The sequence below is a fragment of the Leucoraja erinacea genome, chromosome 17, assembly GCF_028641065.1.
Source record: "Leucoraja erinacea ecotype New England chromosome 17, Leri_hhj_1, whole genome shotgun sequence".
In the NCBI taxonomy this organism is placed as follows: domain Eukaryota; kingdom Metazoa; phylum Chordata; class Chondrichthyes; order Rajiformes; family Rajidae; genus Leucoraja; species Leucoraja erinaceus.
The window spans coordinates 30,686,363-30,704,713 of record NC_073393.1 but is presented as its reverse complement, the minus strand read 5'-3'; the positions used below and the strand labels follow the sequence as shown (position 1 = coordinate 30,704,713).

The 18,351-nt window shown below is 41.4% G+C and overlaps 1 protein-coding gene across 1 annotated transcript in view; it reads left to right on the top strand.

The window, feature by feature from the left end:
• Window positions 1-15,236: 15,236 nt before the first annotated feature.
• The window catches only part of LOC129705366 (hepatocyte nuclear factor 4-beta-like), a 63,897-nt gene continuing 60,782 nt past the window's right edge, over window positions 15,237-18,351 (top strand). The window contains exon 1 of the mRNA XM_055648910.1: window positions 15,237-16,519. Within this exon, the coding sequence (XP_055504885.1) occupies window positions 16,405-16,519 (115 nt within the window). The 5' untranslated portion in view covers window positions 15,237-16,404. The remainder of the gene's footprint in view (window positions 16,520-18,351) is intronic.

The following is an 18,351-nucleotide window of genomic DNA, read 5'->3' as shown; positions in this document are numbered from 1 at the left end:
CTACCTCCTTTCAACACCTCCCCTGGCAGCGTGCTTCAGGCTCCATTTAAAAAATACCTCGCTCAACATATAAACATTCCCCCTCTAACCTTAACCCAATGGATATGAAATTTCAACCCAGGGAACAGGCTCTGACTATCTATCCTAGCAATTCCTCTCATAATTTTATACTCTTCTATCATATCCTCTCCACTACAACCAATCCAATTTTGTCCATCCTCTCCTTACAGGTCACATATTCCAATCCAGGTAAATATGGATTACCTCCTGGTAAATATAACCTCCTGGTAAACCTCTTCTGCACCTTCTCCAACACTCTCACATCCTTCCTGTAAATGCATTGACTAGAACTGCACATAATATTCCAAATGTGGCCTAACCAAAGTTTTATACAACTGCAACTTGCTTTCCCAACTTTTATATTCAATGCCCCAACAGATGAAGTCAAGGGTGTCATGTACCTTCTTTACCTTTCCATGTGCTAATGTTGCCACTTTGAGGGAGATATGGACTTGCATCCCAAGATCCCTCTGTACATCAATGCTCTAAAGGATCCTGCCATTTATTACTATATACTTGCCTCATGAATTAGACCTCCGAAAATTCATCATCTCACATTTGTCTGGATTAACCCTACCTGCTATTTCTCCACCCATATTTCCAACTGATCTATAATCTGCTGTATCCATTGACGACCATCCTCTGTAATCCCAACTTCACCGATGATTGAGATATCTGCAAACATATGAATCAGACCACCTCTATTCCGGGGATCCCAGGTTGTTCTGTCGGTCCTGGCATTTCAAATTCATTGCGTGAAAGAACTCCTCTATTTTGCATTGATAGGGTTTTGAGGTCATGGAGAGGCAAAAGGGCTTTTATTTTGCTTTTGTAGTAGTTAGATTTCAATGTGTTGATACATGACTATAAGACCACATGACTTAGGAGCAGAATAAGACCATTCAGACCCTTGAGTCCGCTCCGCTATTCGATCGTGGCAGATCTATTTTTCCCTCTAAACCCCAATTCATTTGCCTGCTGCCTGCTGCCCGCTGCCCATAACTTTTGATGCCTTTACTGAAAAGAGGGACTACTGGTTGGAAATTCCACAGAAGGTTTGTACATTCTTGATTCGTGATTAATACAGCCGTAAGAAGTTATGGGAGAAGGCAGAAGAATGGGGTTAGGAGGGAGAGATAGATCAGTCATGATTGAATGGCGGAGTAGATTTGATGGGCCGAATGTCCTAATTCTACTCCTATCACATGATCTTTTGATCTTATGATCTTATAAGATAACTAGCTGAGAAAGTAAATTGACCTCGAATGCATAAATCTTGATTTATTTTGGGTCAGTAGAATAGGGCAGTCACATAGAGACAGATGAATCTCTATGGTGGTTAATGAGTAACATTATATGACCACCAGAGCATTGCCACTGACATAATGCCAGCTGTCCCGTAGAGTCATTGAACCATAGGGCACAGAAAAAAAGCCCTTTGGCCTGTTTGGGCTGAGCCAATTATCAGGCGACCATTTCTACAAATCATAGATCACACGGCATGAAAACAGGCCTTTCGGGCCACTGGGTCCATGCTGGCACATTTACACATATCCAGGGCGGCATGGCGGTGCAGCGGTAGAGTTGCTGCCATGCAGTGCGAGAGACCTTGGTTTGATCCTGACATCGGATGCTGTCTGTATGGAGCTTTGCATTCTCCCTGTGATCGCATGGGCTTTCTCCAAGAGTTCCAGTTTCCTCCCACATTCCAGAGACGTGCAGGTTTGTGGGTTAAAATTGGCTTCAGTAAATTGCCCTTATTGTATAAGATAGAACTAGAGTATGGGTGATCGGCGCGGACTCGGTGGGCTGAAGGGCCTGATTCTATGCTGTATGTCTAAATTAAACTAAACTAAACTAAACTAGATCAAACTATAGTAATTCGATTTCATTGACCTTTCATTGCTTCAACTCTCCTCAGATTCTATTACTCACTTACACACTGGGGACAATATATAGTCGCCATTAAGCCTGCCAACATGCACATGTTGGGATGAGGGACCGCACCAGAGCATCTGAGACCAGCATCTGCAGTTCCTTCTTAAACATTTACTTACAGTTTCTATTTTTAATAACGTATTGGGAAAATCAAAAAATTCAATGTCATTAACGTGAAAACATGTGAAAACATTAAAAACGCTGGTAATCTTACTCGAACCCTAAAGTTTAATTTACTTTAGAGATACAGCATGGAAACAGTTCCTTCGGCCCACCAAGTCCACGCCAACCATCAATCACCCATTCACATTCTGTGTAATCCCGCTTTTGCATCCACTCCCTACACATTAGGGGCAATTTTACAGAGACCAGTAATCCTATAAACCTGCACGTCTTTGGGACATGAGAGGAACCCGGAGCACCCATAGGAAACCCAACCAGTCATGGGGAGAAGGTGCAGACTCCACACAGACAGCACCAAAGGTCAGGATTGAAACTGGGTCCCTGGCGCTGTGAGACAGCAGCTCTACCAGCTGAGCCTCTTTGCACTTTATGTCACAGGTTTTGCATTGCTACATTATTTTCAGCAGCAATGCTTTCAAATACTGATTCAATCATTTCTCCTTCTGAATCAGTGCTTGCTTATGAATTAATGTGTAACCTATTTTTCTTTACAGAGTAAGCAAAAATAAACATTTTGAATCTTGTCTTATCTGCCTGGGGTGACTCAATATTATCTGATCCCGAGTAACATCAGCCCATTGACCTTTTCTCCAAATACATTATGGTATTGTTTTTCTGCCAACATTACAGCACTAATTAAACACTGGCCACTCCTCCCGTTAGACCATAGGATTGATTTGCGTAGTTTTATTTCTTCGGCGCTTTGAGCAACTGCATGTTATAAGCGGAGGGAAATAGGGTGGGGAAAGACGCATTCCTTGAGGAAGTCTACCTGGCTCTCTGGTGCTCAGTTCTCTCAGGAATCCATAGAATCATATAGTGTGGAAACAGGCATTTTGACGTAACCTGTCCACGCTGACCGACATGCCACATCTACAGGTTCCTATTAAATCTCCCCCCCCCCCCCCCCCCCCTCATCTTTGACCTATGTCCTCTGATTGTATCAAAACAGATTCCTATGATGCTGGAAATTTAAATACAAGTTGAAAGTGGAAATACTCATCAGATCACGTGGCATCTACGGAAAGAGAAAGAGATTTACCATTTTAAATGACTGATCTTTCATCACATGATTGTGATGTGCCGCAGTTAAGTTACCAGACCAGGAATGAGGCTGCCTATATTATCAATCTGGAGATAGGAGTTTGAATGGGTAGCTGTGGAATTTGAATTCAGTTAATAATCTGGGTTTTTAAAAAAATATTCCCACACAGGCCTTTCTCCTAGGTCTCCCCACCCAAGTCTAGTTTCTCAGTTTCAATCAACAAACAGCTAACAATGGCCTGTTTCCTTTATCATCGTTACCTTTTGACATATCTTTCATTCATTGTTCTTTATCTCTCCACATCATCTCTTCACATCATCGTTGATATCTCTCGTTTCCCTTATCCCTAACTAGTCTGAGGAAGGGTCCCAACCTGAAACATCACCCATTCCTTCTCTCCAGAAATGCTGCCTGTCCCACTGAGTTACTCCAGCGTTTTGTTTCTATCTTTGTCTCACTGACACAGATTACAAAACCTACTACATTTTTGTAAACAAAAATCACTCAGGAAATCTAGGTTGGTTTATGTGACTCCAGACCCATTAATGTGTGTTTGACTCTGCAAGGACTTAGCAAGCAATCAGTTCAACGGCAATACACGATGGGAACTAAATGCATTCGGCCCACAGTGTTCATGCTGAACACCACCACCTGTAATGGGTCTGTCTGCTTTGTCATTCTCCTTCTTTGTTGTTTTTTAGTACGTATTAAAAGTATGTTTAAATGTTCTTTAGCTTTGTTTTATGTGGGAGGTGGGGTTAGGGGAAACTTTTTTTTTAATCTCTTACCTCGACGGAGATGCAACTTTTTTCTGTATCGTATCTCCGTCCGCACGTAAACTTTCTCCTAACACTGGTATCTTGTTCAGTGCTCAGGATGAGTGCCAGATGCAAGAGCACCAATGGAGTCAGTGTTAAGAGGAGTTATTGTTGTGCTATTTGTGCAGAGATGAGTTACTGAAGATACTGTTGGGTCTGGAACCTCGAGTGAACCCATGTCTTCTATTGTAACAAGCTTAATGGTAATTGATGGTTGTTGTGCTTGTAAACATAGATGGGCAACAAGGCAATTCTGCAGCCAAACAACACAGCATTTTTTATTACATCCAGCAGGAGTCAATGGAGAGACAACAGGATGTGAGTGGTCTGTCAACATGAGGAGCAGTTGATGCCACCACCCAGCAGTGGTCTACATGCACCAAAGTGCAACCTCTGTGCTCCAGTAATGTGTCCCCACAAACCAGAGGCAATTTCAGAGGTATTTAACCTAAAAAAATTGCCCTTTGGGATATGGTGAAACCAGTGCAGCTCAATGTTAATTGAAAGACAGCACACTAAACCGGGCCATGGTGCTGTGAGGCAAACAGGCCCTGTGCTGCCCTATAACCTACTACTGGTCCATGCTTTGACCAATTCAGCAGCACCAGTTCAATGTTATCCCACTTTGAGCATCGGGGCAGGGGAACATGGAGGGCAAACTAGAGGCAATTGCCCAGCACAACACAACACTCAGCACACAGCTTGAGCAGAGGCCTTACTTCAAGTTTCGTTTTTAATTTAGTTGTGTTTAGAATACAGCGTGTAAACAGGCCCAGCAGCCCATCGTGTCCATGATGACCAACAATACACTAGTTCTAGCCTACACACTAGTGACAATTTACAGAAGCCAATTAACCTACAAACCTGTACATCTTTGGAATGTTGGAGGAAACCGCAACACCTGGGGAAAACCCACGTATTCACAGGAAGAACGTGCAAACTTCGTTCAGACAGCACCTGCAGTCAGGATTGCACACGGGTCTCTGGCGCTGTGAGACAACAAATATACTGCTGCATCAGTGTGCCGCCCTATGGGGCAGAGTGCTGCATGTATAGGGTGTATGTCCCAGCAAGTGTTCCAAATGGAAAAGCAAAAGCTCTGTATGAATCTGCATTCGGCACAATATGGGATAACAGTTGATCCATCAACCATTCTTTCACCCAAAAACCTCAGTTCAATCTCAAGTAAATCCATAGGGATAATAATAATAATAATAACTTTATTTGTTAAGCACCTTAAAAACAACCAAAGCTGACCAAAGTGCTGTACAGAAAAAAGAAAACAAGCAAGACATCATAAAACAGGCAGAACAACAGAACATACAACTAACACGAGGCGCATAAATTACATACAAAAATCCAAACAATAAATTAAAAAAAAAAACATAAAACACGAGTACGAACAACGCAGCAAAACCAAGCAAATAAAGTTAATAAACAATTCAACACCTCACGGGTCTACAAAGGCCATGGAGAATAGATATGTCTTCAGGAGTGACTTAAAAACAGCTAGAGAAGGGAACAGCTAGAGAAGGATTACAGATGTAACCCCCCCAAAAATTGCCTTCACAAAATGACCAACTCTTAATTACCTCACTATTTCAGGGACAATTAGAAATGAACAATAAATGTCAACATTGTCAGCAATAGTCTTTCGTGTGAATTAGTACGTTAAAATTATTGTTTTCATGGTAAATGGGCACTGCATGTGTTCCAAGTGCAGAATATGCTTCCTGATGCAAAATGCCTAGGACTGATGAAAATATTCTAACTGGGGTCTAGCCATTACTTTGTACAACGTGATAACCTTGATCTTTTGCATTCCATGAGAGCAAGGCCAACATTTTATTAAGGCAATTATTTTGACGGCAGATAAGCCTGCAACTGGGTTATACTGCAGTGTAATCTGTTTGACAAGTGCCATCCCAGGAAGACCAGCGTGGTGCATGGAGTTCATAGCCATTGCATCTCCTACTACTGCAGGTATCCCAGCTTTCCCAGGTATCACAGCGTTAGAGCAACTCCAGTGAAATGGGAGAAACTGCTAGGGACCTTCACAATGTTTTAATGATATTGACATTGTTGCGAGCTAGTGAGCATTGGGGCGTCTAAACCTCTGGGACAGCAAGTGTCTGCTTGCATTGAGAAAAGCTCTGTGTTTTTAGTACTAACGTAGAGACACCTAGGGATTTAACCGAGGGACACCCAGGGAAAAATCTGCACCAGGAGCCTCACTGGAAGCAATGGATGGTTCAGGAAAAGTGGGTCAGAATTTCAAGATAATGGAACCCCTACCTAATTATTAGACTTCGCAATTTAGAAATACAACACTTTGTGTAGTTTTATCTGAACACTAGGCATTGATGCCGCTGGTCTGCACCAGCTAGCACTCCTTCACTGGCTGCGGCACGGTCCAGTTGATGCGGCTGTTGTTGTGGCTCAAGTTGTAACCCCTGGCTGGCAGTGCTTTCTTCGGGCTGCCACCACTGACAGGACGTGCTCTGTCACCGTGGGACTTCCTCCCCTCTCACCAACTGCCGCTTCTTCCTGTCTGCCGTCGCTTTGTCCACTCCCCTCTACACTGCCGCCTCCTCCTCTTCCTTCTCCCCAGCAGTCGCCACCATCTCCCAAGATAGAGTATGTCGGCGATGACGATGGAGAAGTAGGAGGAAGGGACTGTGGTGGAGGAAGAAGTGGCAGCTGGTGAGAGGGGATGGAGCCCCATCCTGTGGGTGGCGGTGGCCTGAATAAAACACTGTCCCTAGTGGCTACAACATGAACCGCAACAACAGCCGCATCAACCGGACTGTGTGATGGGTGAAGAATGGCTCGCTGGTGCACCTTACGAGTTAGGGGTGGCGTTGCACTCCGGCGCTGGAAGTGGCCAGGGAGGTGGTGCGAGGGTTTACTGTATTTAATAACACACTGAAACAAAAGTAAATAATTGAAAAAATGTACATATATATATATATATACACACACATGTGTAAATATATGGATACACATACACATACATGCAGACAGGCAAACATACATACAGACATACATACAGACATACATACATACATATGAAAATAAACAATAATAGTGCAAAAAGACAAAACATATGCCCTCAAATTTATGTAGTTCAGAGCTTATTTGGAGGTTGTGGTGTTTAATAGGCTGAAGGCTGTAGGGAAGAAGCTGTTCCTGAACCTGGACAATTCAAGCTCCTATATCTTCTGTCCCATGGCAGGAGTGAAATGAACATGTGGCCCGGGGGGTGCGGGTATCTGATGATGCTGGCTGCCTTTTTGAAGCAGCAACTTCAGTAAATCCAGGTCATGATGCAACCAGTCAATATCCTCTCTGCTGTTGAAGTTAAGAAAATGGCTGATTCTGTTTGTGATGAATCCGTGCCAAGAAACTTAAATTATCAAGATTGGTCGGAAGTTTAAATTGATCATCTCTCCTGACACCTGTAACCTAACATAATAGGTATGTTACAATACTTACCTTCAGCAGCGCTGCAGTTCTGCCACTGGCCGTGTGCGCGATTTTGGCGATTTTGGCGCGTTTGAGGGGGAGGGGGACGGAGTTAAACCGTGGTTTTCTCCTACCTTGTCCTGGATTATATTTGGTTGGAGTGCAAGCTTTTGCTGAAGAATTGTTCCGACGGCCGTTCTGTGTCTTTTTTTTTTTTTTTTTTAAATCGCCCGACTAGTTCAGCGCTGGAGTCATTTTAAAATCAGCTTCTAAAGCCGTCAACGCCGACAACGGGGACGGATTTCAGGTAGGTGACAGGTAAAAGAGAGCTGTTTATTTTTATGTATAAAAGTGTTTCTTAAGATGCCTTTAGTTCAAATTTTAAGTTGCGAAACGGTGATTTAGTCCCCATATGAATCGGCAGTATTTTTCATGCCGATATGGGGTTCTAAATCACCGCAAACCGCAACGTTCCAAATGACCGCGTTCCAGATAAACCCACTCGCAAGTTGATTTAAATGGTCATTAATTTGCAGGTATTAAATATTAAATTCCTTCCATTTGGCCTATAAATCCATGACGATTAAATTTAAAAATTATGTTATATTGTGAATTCTTGTGTGAATGTTATTTGCACACTTAGGCTATTTAAAAATGTTAATCTATTCTTAAGAAATTGATAGATGTTTAGATCTAGTAATTGAAATTTGTAATTAGCCACAATTAGGTAACTCACTAATTATATGCTTTAATTTCAAGTCATCTAAGTAAGATTGTTACATATTTGTTTCAGAATGCTTCAATCTATAATAACTGAAAATTTCTTTCAGTTCTCTTAATTTTTAAGAAAGTTATAGGCTTTTGACTGTCCTCGATCACAGCTTTTGTGTTCAGTCAATGGAAAAGCAATAGGGAACAAGATGCTAATTTCCGCGTATGAAAATGGCCATAACGTTTTTAATACTGAAGATATGAAAGTGAATTAGGTGTCAAATTAAACTTCTTTTTATGCTTTATATAATGGGATAAATTACAGACTTGATTTTTAAAATCTCAAAATTTTATAACATTGCTAAACATAGGGTCCAAGAGCAGGAATCCTCAAATAATTGCTGGGTATTATCAGGAATGCTCTATCCTTAGACTCCATTTGGAAACCAGCAGCTGAGTGCAGCGGGGAAGCTGTTGTTGGAGTTCATGCCATGTGCAGGAGCTCTAAACATTGCCGAACTTGAGGTGACTGATGCCAACCTGGCAACATTCAACAAAATGTGTGCCAAAGTGAAACGACCATTGACCTCTGCAGTCAGTTCAAGGTCCATCTCTCTACCAATTCCACAATCCGCCCACATTCAATGCCGCTTCTGATTAGGAGCACTGACCTGTGCAATCCTATTGCATAAGAAGCTAAGGACTGTAATCAGATGCAGATCCTGCTGAGACTGACATTGCAGGCAGGAGCCGAGCAGAGTGCAGGGTTACTGTTTCCCTAGTTTACGACCCTCGCAAGTCATCATGTAGGCAGTCAGCAATGAATAAGGTGTCTAATGTGCTGTTACTTTTGCAATGAGTCCAGAGAAAATTTGCCTACTTTTAAAATCAACCATAAAGACTAAAAATTTACTCTACTCCGAGAAACTGCTGTATATGATATAGGCCACATTGTGTCATCTTGGCTGTTAGGTTGGCAATTTTTAATGATCAATTCCATGGACAGAAAGCTGGATATAGTTGAATACAAGCAAATAAAGGTTACACAAATAAATCAGCCGATCACATTATAGCCTCACTCTATGGCCTTATCAATCTAATGGAATATACTGGAATCAATTATTCCACATAACAATAGGTATACTTTATCAGACTTCATCTTAAATATAATGAAGTAAGGTAAACAGAATCAAGCGGTTATGTCTCATATGGTATATTTTTGTGATTATGACACCTTTGTTGAAATATTGTGTTAAATTGATTGATTATCATTTCACTTATTACCATTGACCAGATTCAACTCACGTGCCAAAAGGATAAGCTTCCAATCTATTGTCTCCATGCAGTGGCTGAAGTACAAGAGAAGAAAGCTGTATCCTGGAATTTTTTAGTTTCTTAGTTTAGTTCAGTTAGAAATACATCATGAAAACTGACTTCGTCCAACCAAGTCCACATCGACCATTGATTACCCATTCACACTAGTTCTATGTAATCCCACTTTTGCATTCGCTACCTACTTATCTGGGGCAATTTACAGAGGCAAATTCAACTATAAACCTGGGTCTCTGGTTCTGTGAGGTAACAGCTCTACCAGTTGTGCCACTTCTACCAGGTCGAAGTCCATGTCCACTCTTTTTCCCTCTCCCTGTTCATTGCTGTAAGTTTGTTCTTTCTATTGCAGGTACCCCACACACAAGCATGAGAGACTGCAGATGCTGGAATCTGTAGCAAAGAAAGGAAAGCAGCTTTGGAGTTCAACAAACCTGACAGCATCTGGGGATTTGTTCTATGTTCTTTTAAAAGACTTTTGGACAGGCATATGAATATGCAGAGAGTGGAGGGATATGGGTCATGTGCAGGTAGTTAAGTGATGGTCTTGGCATCTTGTTTGGCACAAACTTTGTGGGCCAAAGGACCAGTTCTATGTGGAGGGAAATGGACAGTTCATGATTCAGTTCAAAGCCCTTCATCTTGACTGAAGATCCAGATGAAGGCCCTTGAATCGGAAAATCAACCATCCATTTTCCTGCATAGATGTGTCACAGCCACTGAGAACTCCAGCAACTCTCCTTTCTCTGGTACCCAGTTATACTGTCTGTCTCTGGTTTCTGCAGATTGTGCACTGGACTTCAAGCAATTAAGGACATATTCGGAGATTGTTATCTCCTACTCCTGTCCTCTGTTAGTGTGTTCACTATCAAATGCCTGAAATGGTTTAATGGATAAATAATTGGAATAAAAAGGAACTGCAGATGCTGTTTTTTTTTACCAAAGGCAGACACAAAGTGCTGGAGTAACTCAGCAGGTCAAACAGCATCTCTGGAGAAAATGGATAGATGACATTTTGGGTCTGTCTAAAGAAAGGTTCTGATCTGAAATTTCACCTATCCATTCAGAGATGTGGACTGATCCATTGAGTTTAATTTAGACTATTTTAGAGATACAGCATGGAAACAGGCCTTTCGGCCCACCGAGTCTACGCTGACCAGCGATCCCCGTACACTAGCATTATCCTACATACTAGGGACAATTTTACAATTTTTACTGAAGCCAATTAACCTACAAACCTGTACGTCTTTGGATTGTGGGAGGAAGCCGAAGCACCCGGAGAAAACCAATGTGGTCACGTGGAGAATGTACAAACTCTGTGCCGACAGCGCCCGTAGTCAGGATTGAACCCAGGTTCTGGCACTTTAATTCCAGCATTTTGTGTCCATAGATGATTGCAGCTGCATTTAATTACAAACTAGATCTTTGAAAGTGTGTTCAGCTAAGAATTTGCCTGAAGGATTAATATTTGACAACTGACAGGAAAGGGCCTGAATGGAATGCTCTGCAATTTGAAACGTGTGTACAGAAAGAAGCATTTGAACTCTGTCATATGTCTATCCATTGCCCTTTATAGATCTGGTTATGTACTAGAAAATATTTGATAGGCAATAGTAAATTATATCATACGATGAATACTCTCTCGTACTTCTGCAGGTGTACGGCACAGAGCATATTAACTGGTTGCATACTGAACTCCCAGGAATTAAGGAGATTACAAGAAGTGCCAGGTCCATCATGGGGATTGGCCTCCTCACCATCAAAGGGGGTCCCCATCATCAAGGACCCCCACCATCCTGACCACACTCTCATTTCATTCCTGCCATCAAGAAGAGGGTCTAGGAGTCTGAAAACTGTGACTTTCAGGTTCAGGGACAGCTCTTTCCTAACAACCACCAGGATCTTGAATACTACGAGCAACAACTACGCAACGAACTACGAACTGTCTTGATTGCACGAGCGACGCTGGGCTTTTATTTTGCACTAATATTTACTTTTTTAATGTATTGAACTTATTTTTGTTTATTGTATTACCTCTGACCATTGTGTTTATAGACCTGTTGTACTGCTACAAGTAATAATTTTATTGTTCTGTTTTGGCTACATATGACAATGAACACTTTTGATTCTTGACTCTCTTAACTATTTGAAATCCCATGAACTATGCTGTGTCAATATGACTCCTACATTAAACACTTTAAGTTTATCTTTACAGGTTTGCTGGCTTCATCAGTATCTCAAGGTTACATTGCTAATTTAAGTTTATCTACAAGTAGATATGTATTACATTGTCATTGTAAAACTTTGGAGTTCTTGTGTAAAGGTGATAGTGTACACTGTAATTGACTTTGTGATAAGATATGCGCAGCCTCTTCAATCAACTTTTATTTTGCCCCGATATCACTTAAACTGATCAATTAGTGATGTCATTATTAGGGAAAATAAATTGCATATACTCTTTAGACTTTAGAAAAACAGCGTGGAATCAAGCCCTTTGGCCTACTGAGTCTGCGCCGACCTGCGATCACCCTGTACACTAGCACTATTCTACGCGCTAGGAACAATTTACAATTTACCGAAGCCAAGTAACGTGCAAACCTGTACATCTTTGGAGTATGGGAGTACAGGGAGAAAACCCACGCTGTCACAGAGAGAATGTACAAACTCCAAACAGACTGCACCCGTAGTCAGGATTGAACCTGGGTCTCTGGCATTGTAAGGCAACAACTCTACTGTGCCGCCCTACACTTTAATAAGAATGTGGAGATATTATTTATTCAATGTTTACAGTCTGGTGAGAATGTGGGATTGCATCCTCTGAGTATTTTTAAACAGTTTTTAAACCAAACTCAGCTAAGACTGTATCCAGTTGTCAAGTATGGTGGGGCTGGAGGGTGAAGGGGAGTCAATGGAGGAACGTCAAGCTCAATTAATGCCTAGGAACAGTTGATTTTTCTGAGTTAAAGGGGATATAGTGATGAATAACGAGTTGGAAGACTGAACCACAAATATTCAAGTAAGGTGAACACCCCTAGAGTATTAATCAATTGTCAATGTTTGGGGAGGTTTTAACTCGTGTTAATTGAGAAAAGTGCTGATGTTGAAATCAAGGTAGTCAACCTTTTTATTCTACCAAGAGTTTCCCCTTGGATTCGGCTACAGGAGTGACCTACAGGATTACCTGAATTGAGGAGGAATCATGTGAATCTAAGTCATGGAGTCATACGGTACTGAAACGGGCACTTTGGCCTCACTTCTTCATGCCAGCTGAGATACTCATCGATGCTAATCCCAATTTCCTACATTTGGCCCATATCCCTGTATTCCTTTCCTATCTCTGTACTGGTTCAGATGGGGTCAAGGGAAGAGCGTTTGCGTTGCGGCCCTGTTTTCACCAATCTTTCTATCACCACGCACAAGGAGCACAAGACAGACGCCACTGTATGCAGATGTCGAGAAGTGTGTTCAGCTCCGGCTGAACAACTTCTAATCTTGTGTGTGGACTCGATAAGAAGAAGAACCTGTTCAGATCCTTTTGGTTGGGTGAGGGAACCGGGCGGAGCACTCGAAGGAAACCCAGGGAGAAGCATGCAAACTCCACAGAGAACCTGGGTCTCTGGTGCTATGAGGCAGCAAGTCTGCCAGCTGCACCACTCTTTGGTCCATTAGTCAGATCCTTCTGGTGGGTAACCAGGTCCTTATCCAGTACCTATGTTAGACTCAGGTACTAATGGCACAATCAGATTAGTGTTCCAGGTAATATGAATGACTTGTCTTCCAAGAGTGCTTAATAATCCTGTGCCATACAACTTGGCATGAGAGGACTGTAAATGCTACCTGACCATAATGGGTGGGAAGGTCAGATTAAATAACAGACCGGTGGCAATACATCCACAACATAACTGCAGGCTTCAAGGTTGGGTCTATGTTTAGTTTGGATGTCAGATATAAAGGTAATATTCAATTGCTTATAAGGAGTCACAGTCCTGGTAGTTCAGTGAAAGGCTACCCAGTTTAGACTTCTATACATCAGCAATTGGAAGAATAAAAGCTAATCTTCTTGAAAAGTAAAAGAAGGTGGGGAAGTTTAGTTTAGTTTAATATAGAGATACAGTGTGGAAACAAGCCGTTCGGCTCACCAAGTCCACACCGACCAGCAATCACCCATACACTAGTTCTATCCTTTAGGGACAATTTACTGAAGGAATTAACCTACAAAACCACACGTCTTTGGAATGTGGGGGGAAACCAGAGCACCTGGAGAAAACCCATGAGGTCACAGGAGGAATGTACAAAATCTTTAGTCAGCACTCATAGTCAGGATTGATCCCGGGTCTATGGCACTGTAAGGCAGCAACTCTAGCACTGTGCCACCATGTTACCTTTGGGATCACAAGTTGGGTAGATGCTGAGAGGATGTGTCCCCTTATGGGGCTATCTTGAACTAGGGAAGCATAGTTCCATAATAAGAGTTTGCAATTTAAGACCGATGAGGAATTTCTTCCTGCAAAGTCAAACATTTCTGCAAAAGTGATTTCCCCCATTTAGAATTATGCTATTTCATGTTAAACCAAAATTTGTAACAAAATAAGGAGAACAGAGTGCAAATATTTACTGGGTAAATATAGCAGAGATAAGGAATGCTGTATTTCAACATTGCTTGGCCAAGTAAACACACTAGAATTTCTGGCTACTACTGCTTTGAAGAATTCTCTTTAGTGTTTAGTGTAAGACGCAGAATCTCTGAACACCCGCTACAAATCAATCGAAATGGAGCAGGGTTGGGGAGTTGACTTTGGTCAACCTTTAGCTGCATCCCGGCATTGAACCTCATGATAAGGCATGAGCCAAACTATGGCCGTGTGGTTGGGAGTAGGCACAAGGCTCTCGAGCCTATTTCCATTCAAAGATGCGGCCACAGTGTTTATTGCAGATTCCAGTCTCACATCAGTAAGTTGCTTTCCGCACTTTACTTTTACTTTAGTGATAGAGCGCAGAAAAGGGCCCTTCGGCCCACTAAGTCTGTGCTGACCAGCGATCCCCATACTAGCACTATCCTAAAATAAGAGACAGTTTACAATCTTTACTAAAGCCAATTAATCTACGAACCTGTACATCTTTGTGGTGTGGGAGGAAACCGGAGCACCCGAGGAAAACCCAAGCAGTCACGGGGAGAACATACAAGCACCCATAGTCAGGATCAAATCGGGTCTCTGGCGCTGTAAGGTAGGAACTCTACCGCTGTGCCACCGTGCCGCCCCATACTCTGGAGTCAACCAAGGAAGTCAGAATCAACTGTGATCCTGACATTACTGTTGGGATCACAATCTAATGCATTTCACTTTTTAGATTAAAAATTCTATTCTATCCTAAAATAGTGAAGTTATTATTATTAAAGGCAGCCCTTCTTTCACAGTCTATGGTCGAATATAATCTTGCTTTTAATGCTCTTTATCTTCCTTTTCTGCTTTTACTCTTGTTCCTCCCAAGCTCAATATCTGCGGGCCATTCCAGGCCCCTGTATCTTCACCAAGATTCAGTACACACATTCTCCAACAAAATAGATTAAATTTAAGATGACACAAAATGCTGGAGTAACTCAGCGGGACAGGCAGCATTTATGGAGAGGAATGGGTGATATTAAGGGTCGAGACCCTTCTTCAGACTGGTGTTAAGGAAGAGGGAGATACATAGATAAGGAAGTGTAAGGTGTGAAAACAGGACAAAGTGGCGTTTCGGGTCAGAACCCTTCTTCTTACTGTAAATAGAGGGGGTGGGAAATAGGCCAGAACAAATTAGGGCTAACAACAGATGACCAAGAAAGGGTGGACCCCATAATGGCCCATTGCTAACTGGGGAAGAGGTAATAATGAAGGGATACAAGGATGCGAACAGTGATGAATGAACCATACTTCTTGCCAACATACTATGCATCAGCTAAATGATTCACAGTCTGTCGTCACATTCCACCTGTCTTTATACTTTAGGGATACAGCTTGGAAACAGGCCCTTCGGCCAACCAAGCCCGTGACAACCAGCGTACAGACGAGGACAATTTTACAATTTTTAGCAACGCCGATTAACCTACAAACCTGTGCGTCTTTGGAGTATGAGAGAAAACGGAGCACCCGGACAAAGCCCACGCGATCACAAACTCCGTATAGACAGCTTCCGTAGTCAGAACCTGGGCCTCTAGCACTGTAAGGCACCAACCCTACCATGGCGCCACTGTGCCACCGCTGTCATTGAATGAATTGAATTCTGTTTAAATTATAAAACCTCTTGAACTGTCTACTAAGCATTGTGTTGCACTTAAGCAAGTTGAACTACCGAGTGATTATTTTTCTTTGCTTGAGCTCAGTTCAAATTTTATACTTTGAGTTTCAACTGAACTTCACTGCAGAAAATCCTGCCCAATCAAACATTTGAAATAAGTGTACAGTACATGCTATTAATATATATGTACACATTATTCAATGGCATTTTTGCAAAATCTTACTGATAGTTTAGGAATAAATTGCTTGGGTGGCTCCACAGAAACCAATAAAGAATTATACCTCTTTACAATGTGTACACAGCAGCACAGATAAGCGAATTGCATGAGAACAGAGATGTTGGCTATTCAGATACAATCAAGGCCTTATCAGTGTCATATGCTATGCTGTGAGAAAGACAGCATCAGGAGTGCTGGTGCAGAACTAGGATTCTGGCTTCCAGATCATCCTGGATTGACTCATAGGGTTTTATGGGGAATATTCTGTGGTTGGTGAGAAGTTGGTAGGTAGAACTTCAGCCAGAACTTTGATTATTATTTTGAGTTGTAACAGTTGTCTTTAACTTTGTCAGCTCACAATAATGAAGCTTTGTGAGCCCATGATGGATATGGATATGCCTGATTACACTGAAACCCTGGATTCTTCTTATAGCATGCTTGAGCTCGATAACCTGAGGGTACTGCCACCAAATAACGGTGAGTTTTATTGAGTAAGTGAATATTCTGGTGATGATTTAAAATTGGATTTTAAGGAAATTGCTAATGTCTAATGATTCATATTTAATAAATTGCGAAGTATGAGAATATGCAATGACACCTTTTTATTGATAATGAAAGCATATTCCAATTGAAAATATAGTCCCAAAATAAAAACGAGATAATTGAGAATTCAAACGTTTTCCACAATTCAAGGTAAAAAGGTCATTTTCAGGTGTGTAATTCTATCAATTCAAATACATCATGAGAAATATATTTTAAATTTGATAAACAGTAAGCCACATTTTACAGATGTCAGCACATTATTGTAATGTTTACATGAGCGCCTGCCTATTAATTATGTAAAATATTGTATGCTTACTCTAAAACATGTTTTATTTCTGATTTTATTTTTCATGAGGTATAATTTCTAGTGGAATATTTGAAACAAGAGTAAAATACTAAATGATATAGGAATTTTCAGCTTGGAGTAAAGGCCAATAGTATCTAGGTCACTAGAAGATTATTTGCTTTGTAGTTAAAATTTAACTTAGTACCCTGTAGTATCAGGGTGGAAAACATTTGTTAGATGTGTCATTTCATAGTTTAATATTGTGCCACAACTATATATAACTAGAAACTATTAAATTAAAGAAACATGCAATATATCAACTGATTTTCCTTTATCATACATTGATAGATAAGGATATAAGGAAATAATTTCCTTTCTGTAACACCTTTCATGTTCTTAACATGATGTACTTTGCTGATTTGTAACTGATGAGTTACTTTTGCAAGAATTAATAAAGCCAATATACACACAAATAATCCTTGTAACAGTAATATAACACAAAGCTGGGTGGCAGTGTGAGCTGCGAGGAGAATGCTATGAGGTTGCAGGGTGACTTGGATAGGTTGGGTGAGTGGGCAGAAGCATGGCAGATGCAGTATAATGTGGATAAATGTGAAGTTATCCACTTTGGTGGCAAGAACAAGAAGGCAGATTATTATCTGAATTAAGTCAGATTAGGAAAAGGGGAGGTGCAACGAGACCTGGGTGTGATTGTACATCAGTCACTGAAAGTAAACATGCAGGTACAGCAGGCAGTGAAGAAAGCTAATGGCATGTTGGCCGTCATTGCGAGATAATTTGAGTTTCGGAGCAAGGAGGTCCTATTGCATTTGTACAGGGCCCTGGTGAAACTGCACCTGGAGTATTGTGTGCAATTTTAGCCTCCTAATTTGAGGCAGGAGTGCAGCGTAGGTTCGCCAGGTTAATTCCCAGGATGGCGGGATTGACATGATGAAAGAATGGGTCGACTGGGCTTGTATTCGTGGAATTTAGGATGAGAAGGGGGTCTTACAGAAACAAATACATTTATTAGATTGGACTGGGTAGATCCAGGAAAAATGTTCCCAATGTTGGTGGAGTCCAGAACCAGGGGTCACAGTTTAAGAATAAGGGGTAGGCCATTTTCAGATTCAGATTCAGATTCAGATTCAATTTAATTTTGGACTGAGATGAGAAAAAACCTTTTCACCATGAGTTTTGAAGCTGTGGAATTCTCTGCCACAGAAGGCAGTGGAGGCAAATTTAATTGATGCTTTCAAGAGAGTTACATTTAGCTCTTAGGGCTCATGGAACTAATGGATATGGGGAAAAAGCCAGAACGGATTACTAATTTAGGATGATCAGCCATGATCATATTGAATGGCTGCTGGCTCGACGAGTTGAATGGCCTACTCCTACACCGGTTTTCTATGTTTCTATAATAAGGTCAAAGTACTGTCTTAGCCATGTATGTATCCCTTACTTAATAACACTAAGACAC